This window comes from Balaenoptera borealis (genome assembly GCF_965194805.1).
Source record: "Balaenoptera borealis genome assembly, chromosome: 3".
Classification (NCBI taxonomy): Eukaryota; Metazoa; Chordata; class Mammalia; order Artiodactyla; family Balaenopteridae; genus Balaenoptera; species Balaenoptera borealis.
In genome coordinates, this window is record NC_138866.1 from 45,770,138 (window position 1) to 45,780,046 (window position 9,909).

General features: G+C 38.2%; 1 protein-coding gene across 2 annotated transcripts in view; it reads left to right on the top strand.

The window, feature by feature from the left end:
* Positions 1 to 9,909, top strand: part of GMFB (glia maturation factor beta) — a 14,242-nt gene continuing 4,333 nt past the window's right edge. The window contains exons 1-6 of one of the 2 annotated variants that reach the window (XM_082386753.1): positions 1 to 423; positions 4,766 to 4,862; positions 6,145 to 6,194; positions 6,886 to 6,935; positions 7,423 to 7,508; positions 8,870 to 8,943. In XM_082386753.1, coding sequence (XP_082242879.1) covers positions 421 to 423; positions 4,766 to 4,862; positions 6,145 to 6,194; positions 6,886 to 6,935; positions 7,423 to 7,508; positions 8,870 to 8,943 — 360 coding nt within the window. In that variant the 5' untranslated portion in view covers positions 1 to 420. The remainder of the gene's footprint in view (positions 424 to 4,765; positions 4,863 to 6,144; positions 6,195 to 6,885; positions 6,936 to 7,422; positions 7,509 to 8,869; positions 8,944 to 9,909) is intronic. The other variant, XM_082386754.1, reaches the window with a different exon arrangement.

The window sequence follows — 9,909 nt, forward strand, 5'->3', positions numbered from 1 at the left end:
CCAGAAGCTGGTGGGAGTCGGGGGTAGGGTTCCGGAGAGGGTGGGAGGGAAGCCAGGGTTAACGCACACATTTACCACTGAAATCGTTGACTTAATCATGTCACCAGGAAATTGATCTCAGAGCTTGAGGAAAGTTAAAAGGAAGCAAAAACTGGCTTTAAGTGTATTTTGGCACGGTCGCCCACTCCCAATCAGACAGGGCATCCTCCCCTACAGTGGTTGAAGAACAAGCGGGCGTTCGCGTTTCGGCTAATTTTGAGCCGCGCAGCCCGCCGTCCGCCGTCACGTGCCGGCCTGACGCTGCCGCGTAGCTTGGTGGGGGCGGCTCTGCCAGGCTCCGGGCAGGAAGGGAGGCGGCCGTCGTGCCATTCTTAAAGGGACCCGAGGGAAGGCGAAAGGCTGCTGACGGCCGGAAGGAAAATGGTGAGTTGCTGCCGGGGAGGGTGGGGGCCGGCCGGAGGGCTGGGCCAGCCCGCTGGGCTTTCCTGTTTGCCAGAACCGGTCTCGGCGGGCAGCTCCCGGGGTGGGTCGGCGGCCGCTTCCGGCCCGGCTGCTAGTGGGTACCCACAGTCTGAGTTTTGGCCTCCGCCCGCGGACGCTGCCGCCTCGCCTAAGAGCAGCATCCTCCTGCCGGGCCCGGGGTCGAACCGCCCAGCGGGCTTGGCGACTAGGGTGCGGCCAGCGGGGGTGGGTGATTCTCACCGGGTCCTTCTGGATGGAGGGCTCTAGCTGCTGCTGCGCTGAAGGGTCGGAGGGGCCGGGGGTCTGGCCCAGCCGAGGGCTCCCCCAAACGCCGGCTTTTTCCCCAAGGGCCCGGGCCAGGCCCAAAGGGCCGGCGGACGCCGAGCACTTTCGGCCTGGCCGCCTTTGCGGGGGAGGGCTCGAATTCTGACTCCATTCTCTCGGCCTCGCCTTAGTTTCCTTTTCCTCCTTCCCCTGGCCTGCCTCTAAGGATTTCCCCTTATCCTTGCTTTCTTTGAGTTATGGCAGTTGGAAATCTTTTGACCCAGTGCTTTGGCCCTTGGCCGTAAAGTAACTGTCAAAAGCTTAGTTTTGCGTGGTCTGGGGGTTCTGGCTTCCGTCTCGTATGGGTTCGACCCCGCGCTCAAAAATAAAGTGGAGAATTAAATTAATTGCCCAACGAGGATCTCCTGGATCTTTCCCATCGGGTTTTAAAATATGCTTCTCGTGTCTTTAATTACAAGCAAAACACAAAACTCCCACTGTTCTAGTCTCTGATCTCCCACTCATTGCTCAACCCACTTCCATCGAATAGATCTTGTCTTGGTCACTAAATCGAAGGGACTCACTCTTCTATTCTCATGTTTCCTGACCTTTCATCTGCATTCTGGGTGTTGATCAAGCTCCTCTCTTTGAAGCATTTTCTTCTCTCGTGCTTCCCCCTTGGCTTCTAGGATACAGAACTGGTTTTTCTCCTATGTCGTCTCCTGTTGTTGGTCTGTCTGTGTCCCATGCATTTCTCCTTCCCTGTACATCACAAGTAGGAGTCCTAGGCTCCATCCTAATGCTTCATTTAACATGCTGTATTTTTTTCTCCTTCGTTTCTTACCTACACTCAGAGCTTCAATTATCACTTTCCTATATGTAGATGACTTGTGAATTTGTAGTGCAGACCTTGCTTCTGAGATCCAGTACAGATATTTATATCCTACTATTTAGTTAACATCCCCTGGGAAGCTTTTCCCCACTTGAGTGCCTCAAAGCCCCCTCAGTTTGTCCAAAATAGAACTCATCTCTTTTCCCTCAAACCTGGAGTTCCTCAGTGTTCCTTAACTTAGTGAAAGGTAGCACTGTTTAAGTCTTACACAAGCCAAAAAGCTTAGGAGTCACCTTTTTTACTGATCAACCCCTCCCAGTATTGTCTGTCACCAGCTCCTTTGTGGTGGTTAAGTGTGGGCTAAAGTCAGGCTGTCTGGCTTGAATCCTGGCTCCCCTGGTTGCGTAACTTTGGGGAATATACTTAACCTCTCTAAATCTTAGTTTTGGGCATAATATAATACTCATCTAATGGGATTGTTTTGAGGATGAAGAGAGATCCATGTAAAGTACATAGCACAGTGTTTTCTCATAGCGTTTAATACACGTTAACAATTATTAACAGAAGTCACCTACTTCTCTTTATCCTCATCAGTCTGTCTAAGCTACTTTTCATCTCTCACCTGGACTAGCCTTGTCAGTTAACTAGTCTTGGTCTGTTCATCCAGGTGCTCTGCCTGTTTCCTGCATGCAATCTGATTACTTTCCCTGTCACCACCTACTTAAAACACCTTAGTGGCTTCCCTTTGCTCACAGGATAGAGACCAAAATACTAAGTATGACCCACTGGGCCCTATGTGGTCCAGCCCCTGCCAGCCTCCTCTTGTATGTGTTACAGCTCGTTCTCTGTGCTTGAGTCACACTGGCCTTTCGTTATCTTAGATGTGCTGTGCTCACTTTAATCAAAGGGTCTTTACATAGGCAATTTTGGTCCTTTAGATGCCTTTTTCAGGCAAGTCTCCTGTAACCATGCTGTTGTCCATTAGTCATAAGTTCTCATAGCATCAAGTTTCTGTCCTTTCTAGCTCTTATCCTAGGTACAAACAAGTGTATATTTTTTTACCTGATGATTTTGATATACATCTGTTTTCTAATAGACTTTATAAGCTCCTTGAGAGGCCCATAGTTTTAATCTATTTATTTTATATCGTTGTATCCCTAGCACTTAGCACGTGCTGACACTCATTAAATGTTCATTGTGTGGATTATCCAATAAATGACCACTTGAGTTCAACTCTCTCCACTTTGTATGTTAATATTTACCATATAGTGTTGTTTTCAGGGTGTTATACTGATTTTTTAAATGCTTCTATTGACTGGAAGCATTAGAGTTGGCTGAGCCGTGGTCCTTTTTCTTGTAGGAAGGAATTTTTGGCCTTATTAAGGTATTGGGAGGGGTGAAAAATGAAAAAAAAAAGCAATATAGATTAAATCACAGCATGTTTTTCACTTGGTTTACTATTCTTAGAGTGTCAGGATTGCACAAGCAGCTCTGGGTATCAGAACTGTAAGATAAGACTCATGACAAATTGCTCTTTGCCTACAAAAATCTAAAGTATTTATTAGTTTCTACTAATGGGTTCTATCTTTGGTTGATGAAAGATTGGAAATTCTAGTTTTCTGATTTATATCTCTTTCTTGAAAGATAGGAAAAAATAGACTAGGCTTGAATACTGCTTTCAGGAAGCTCCATATGACTTAGCATTTCTTTCTCTAAAGAGAAGTAAAAGGATGGACATACATGACTCCTACAGGAGCCTAATTTATTGGATAATATGTATTGGTGGGATGTACTTTCTAATTGTATAAATAGCACATCCTATGTTATATCATAACTTATATGTTACCAGTGTTATGAATTTAAAGGACAACTTAAAATTGATAGCTATTTACTGTTGTAACATATGCTCTTATTTAACCAACACAGTATGAAAAAGCAGGCTTTCATTAAATTTTCCTTTTAACTTAAAATTTGAAGCCTTAATTCTTTCGGATTGTAATGAGACACGTATTTGGCATTGGTCTCGAAACTCTTTTAATTTTCTGAAAAAGTGGGTGGTGGGGGGAGACCCATATATGAAGAGACCAAAGAATGTGGACCTTGTTTGGAACCTGACTCAATCAAACTCACTGTTAAAAAAGAAAAAAAAAAATTAAAACAATAGGGAAATTTGAACTTTGAACTCTGCTTGAATAATTCACTGGAATTATTATTAGTTTTTTTTTAGGTGAGATAATGTTATTGTCCTTATGTTTTTAATGGCACATACTGTCATTTTATTAATATTAAAATATTTATAGTTAAAATGATTTTGGGCCTTTCCTATATGATGGTCCATGGGGGCAGTATTGAGGGTTTTGGATGAAATAAGATTAGCTATGTGTTGATAATGGTTGAAGCTGAGTGTTAAGCGCATAGGATTTCACTATACTATTCTCTACTTTTGTATGTGTTCAAAGTTTACACATTAAAGAAAAAGATTTCCATCCACATGCTTGCAATCAATAGTGCATTTGTACCACTAAAAGAAGAGTGCTTTTGATAATTTCCTTGCCAGATTTCTGGAGAAGAGTTTCTAATATTTTTTCATAATTTATAAAAGGTTCTTTGAGTGTTTATATTTGTTTCATCTGGTTTTGCTTTCATAATTCTTAATAGCTCCTTTTTTTTTGATCCCTGTAGTCATTTAATTAAGATATAAAATGTAATCGGTCTTTTATGGTTTATTTTTCATACTTTTGCTTCTTTTTATTTTTTCATAGTTGTGAGACTCAAAAATGAACTAAGGCCTTATTAACTCCAAGTGTAATAAGATGATTTTCCTGTTCTTGCTGCATAGTGCAAAAATATTATACTTTCTAACAGCAATGATCCTTGACTTTTCCCTTATTCTTCCCTTCCTCTACAGTTCTGATGAAATTCCACATTATTATGTGTCTAGTTCTTTGAGATATTTAGTAGCCAAAGAGAAAGTATACCCTACATGTAAGATGAACAAATGTGTATAATTTAATAATGTAGATACAAAGCTTGGTAGATTTAAAAGCTGTTTAAGTGTTCATGTGTTTCACATTAATACTTTCACATAATTATGACATTTGTAGGTGTCAGTATACCTTCTTAAAAGTATTAGGTTTTATAAGCTTAACATGTACATATGTATATTGAAGTCATGGCATTTGATAACATGATTTTTTTCTTTTCTAGAGTGAGTCTTTGGTAGTTTGTGATGTTGCTGAAGATTTAGTGGAAAAGCTGAGAAAGTTTCGTTTTCGCAAAGAGACGAACAATGCTGCCATTATAAGTAAGCTAAAAGCGATTGTCTCCATTACATGGTCTTAGTTTGGAGTTTGGCTTTATCCTATAGCTACATCGAATAACCTGAACCTTTAGAAAGTTACCTCCTCCAGTTTTAATCCCCTCCCCCACTTTTTAATTCCCCCCCCACTTGGTCATTTGTAGTGACCCATTCAACTCCATCCTTTAACTTCTCAGGGGACTAAAAATAGCCTGGCCATTCATCCTCAAAGAGACACCTTTGCCTACACCTAAAGTGTTACAGTTCAGCATTGTGTTCAAAGTGATGTGAAGTCTTAATTCAATTCTAGACTTGAACTGTAGTTTCATGGAGAGTACTTTTAAGTGTCACTGACTTTTGACAGTAGAAAGAATGATTTGTATATTGCCTCTTCCACTGTGAACTGTATGTGATGTTATGCAGATTTCTTTTATATTCTTAGGTAATATTTAATATGTGGGTAGTGATTTAGAAAGATAAAGGAAGGATGAGGGGGTGAGAATGTAAAACTCTGTATACTGTTAACAGAGATGCATCTGGCAGATGTGAATTAATGAGGTGGTAACAGCTTGTTGAATTATGGTTCTTTTACAAACAAATACTACAACGTAGGCATACAGTTCTTAAAAGTGACAATGTGTGTCAGTGCCATTTTGCCACAAAGAGTAAAGCTATTTGAGATCATATTGTGTCTCACAGGATTTACTTTGAAATTAGTGCAAAATAAAAAATTGGATAACTTTTCAGAGTAATGGAAAAGAATACAGGCATAGATTATCTAAACATATTTCAGTTTGGCTTTGGGCTCTGTTGCATGTATTTTAATAGAGATATCACTACTATTTGGTAATTCACTTTCTCAGAATACTCATACTGCACCATGAAATCCTGACTCTGGAGAAGCTGGGAATCTGGCGGTTGTTCTGTCCTGACCCTTGCTCCACGTTTTGCTTGCAATTCTAACCACGTGCAATAAACCAATGTCAGTAACAGTGACCTTTTCAGACCTTTTCTTATCATCTAGGAAGTGCATTTGAGTTATGAAGTTCTTCACATACACAGTAAATGTAAGGAGTTGCCATAAAGTTCTAAATTAGCAAATTAGGTGCTGGGAATTCTGGGTAAAAGCTTTTAAATGCTGACTGCTTGTAGAGTCAAGCTTGTGTTTTATGCTTGTGTTTCTTCCTGTTTTAATTTTGGATGCCAGAAAAAGGGCTAGGACTCTGCAGGTTGGGTAGATCAAGTCACATTAGAATCACAGTTTACTCATATTATATTTTTATTTTAGTGAAAATTGATAAGGATAAACGCCTGGTGGTGCTGGATGAAGAGCTTGAGGTTTGTTGGATCAGCTAAATATAGTTTTATCATTAAGCAATTATTATTGCCCAAAAAATGTTATATTAGTTACAGTTACTTCTAAAGCGAGTTCTAAACCTTTAGACATGATCATTATGCATGAAAAGCATATGCTAATTGTTGTGTAGTGCATTGTCTTGCTAATATAATCACCTTTCATAAAACATTAATGAAATCCAGGGTAATAAGTAGTAGAAGTTAGGTCTATATGTCTGGTAAAAACTGAGTCAACTTTATAACTTGCTTCTAAATTGGTTGGCCAGTAATTAAAAACTAAAGCCCTTTAACCTAAATATTTAGTTTTGTCAAGTTAAGTAACTAATTTAGAGCGAAAAGAAATTAACTTTTTTCCCCTAAATCAGATATTGTTGTTGCTCTGAGGAGTTGGCTTATCTCACTCAGTATTTCCTGACAATTGGAACATGAGCATAGACTACTCTGCCTCTCAGCCCCATGTTTAGTTAATACACAGAGCTAAACTGAGTGGGCTGGAGTAGGCTTTCATCGCACTGAGGTTTTAATAACCTCAGCTTATGTACAATTTAGTAAAATAAAATCTTATGGTATAAGGTTATGAATTTATACCTATTAGTAGAATAGGTGCTTGGTATATCTCTTAAGAATTTATGGGTAAGAAAATGTTTAAAAGTTGTTTTCTTTATGGTTCCAGGGCATTTCACCAGATGAACTTAAAGATGAACTACCTGAACGACAACCTCGATATCCTTTTCTCATAGTGCTTTAGAAAGATTTGTTTTTTTAAGTGGTCACAATTTTATTTATGAAGTTCATTTGTTCAACTTTTAAAAGACATATTTTACAAAATTTTCTTCTACACCATGATCATGACCAAATTATTCAATAAAATATATGCTCATATTGGAAAAGAACCAAAAAATTAATATTATTTTTAAAAAGTTCCTTTTATTATTACATGTTTATAATAAAAATTGAGAAGGAAAAAATCCATATTAAATCTATACTTTTAATAAATTTATTTGTGAGAGAGTATAAGATGTTATAACTTTTTTGGGGGGCCCATTTATAATTTTGTGGAAAGATAATGAATAATGAAGGTGTGGCCTAAATGGATAGGATAGAAATTTACCACCCACTAGCTCCCCTGGTGCGTGTTTTCTTTCAGAAATTTGTTGATAAGTACTTGTCTCAAACAGAGCAGTAATTTTAGTTTCCTTAACTTGAGAAAAACCTTCATTGTATATAGTTATAAGTATCAACATGATGATGGAAGAGTTTCATACCCTCTGTGCTTTATTTTCTCCAGTCCTGTTGGTAAGTGAATTTCTTTAAATAGTGCATATTTGGTTCTGATCAAATTAAACCATTTTTATACTAGACATAGTTTATGCTCGTTTTAAGGAGGAAAAGTGTTGAATAACCTAAATTGCAGTATATGCGCACGCACATACACACATAAATGCATCCCTAAAAAGAAGTTACTGTAAAGCATCATCTCTTAGAACTTGCTTTTCTTAGGATAGATTCCTAGAAGTGTTGTTAGGTCAAATTGTACAGACGTTTTAAGGAAGTAGAAATGTAATGACATTTTAAAATATCAAAAGTACATTTTCTTCTGTATTTTAATTTTATTTATAAGTATGTGAACTATGTGTATGATTATGATATATATTTGGTGTTTATCTTTAAAATAGTAGTTACGAATGATGTGCCTATAATCTTGAGAATAGTCCCAGAGTAGCTTACATTGGATTTTTTTTTTTTAATTTTTTTAAAATTTATTCATTTATTTATTTATTCATTCATTTATGGCTGTGTTGGGTCTTTGTTTCTGTGCGAGGGCTTTCTCTAGTTGCGGCAAGTGGGGGCCACTCTTCATCGCGGTGCGCGGGCCTCTCACTGTAGCGGCCTCTCTTGTTGCGGAGCACAGGCTCCAGACGCGCAGGCTCAGCAATTGTGGCTCACGGGCCTAGTCGCTCCGCGGCATGTGGGATCCTCCCAGACCAGGGCTCGAACCCGTGTCCCCTGCATTGGCAGGCAGATTCTCAACCACTGCGCCACCAGGGAAGCCCTACATTGGATATTAAAATTGCTTATTGGTATTTAAAGTATCCATTATCACCAGAACTCCCACTGCCACCACCATTCAAGCCCACAATAAAGTTTCTGCTCACTGAACTCCTCCCTGAACTTTATTATTTGTATCATTTATGTAGCACTTAAAATATACTGCAGTCTATTTTTTAATTAATATGTAAACAGAGCGTAACCTTTTTTCAGAGTCAATCTCCTGACACTACTGACCCAACAACATCCCAAAACCTATATATATTAGGCCTCTGTAAAATTGATCTTGATATTTACCGTCAAAACTAAGTGCTGAAAAGTTTTAAAGTATTTGCAAGGCTTTAAAAGTCAAGATCTGTAGAGATCTAGCCTCATTTATTTTTGTTGACCTAAAGCCTTGTTCATTAGTAATATAGCTGTTTCTCTTTGTGCAGGCAGTATGCAGTGTAAGACTCTCAAAATACAGCCTTTACACATTTAGATGGAAGCTTTTGTAAACTTGATAGCATAGGAGATCCTAAATGTGTCATTTTTATAAAGTAAATAATGAAAACTCATCACTTTTTCAAAATTTAAGTCTCATTTCTACTCTGATCTCTCTCTTCCAGGATGTAAGCCTGAACAACAGATGATGTATGCTGGGAGTAAGAATAAGCTAGTCCAAACAGCTGAACTCACCAAGGTGGTATTTATATTTGACGAACTTGTTGAGACAATTTCTTCCCTTTGTAAATAGAGCAATATCCAAGTAATCTGAAGAGTTAAGTATTTCTTTATGTAGATGAAAGTTATTTAGAACAGAGCAGTAAACTAGAGCTTTTTATTAGTTGGAAATAGAATGATAGAAGTCTTTAACCAAAAGTGTGTTTTTGGAATGAAAATTATAAGTTGATTACAAGAACTCATATTCAAAATATAGGCAGCTTTAGAAAACTACTCAATCTATTGAGAATTTTTCATCTTCCATGATGTAATTTCTAGTAGATAAATGCAGCATTTGAAGCTTCTCTGAGCCCTTTACCATAGACTAAATGAACCAAATTCTGTGCAGGAATTCCATACTATGCAGTTAACTGTATTGTTTCCAAATCTAAAATTAAATTTTTAAGAATATGTATTAGCTTTATTAAGTTAGAACATTCTGTTTCATATGAGACACCTGCTTCAAGATTTAACATGTTCCCATTGTTTTATGGCATTTTTGAAGGTTAAAGGTAAGAGTGGTACTTGCTTTCCAACTTTATTTAACTTCCATGTATTAGTTTGAGTTGAAAAAGTATATACATTTAACGTTTTGAAATAGACTTTTACATCACTGGAATGGTATTAAATAATATTTCCTTTCAGGTTTTATTTTAAGGAGAGCATCAGGGTTTTCCCCTTGGGTGCTTAATTATCAACCCAGGTGATGTTTTTAAGTGCCCTCTGCTTTTTCCCTTTAGCCCACATGATTGTCATTGATACCACCCACTTATAGACACTACTTACCCTCATGTGTACCACGGGAACATGCTAGAGTTGCTCTAAGGGGATTGGGTGGTTGGGAAGGAGCTCTGTTAACAGGCTCATGTCTGTTCTAATCCTAGGCACGCCCTAAAGTGCTGGCATTAAGGCATTACAATTTACAAGTTACTTTTACAAATAATCT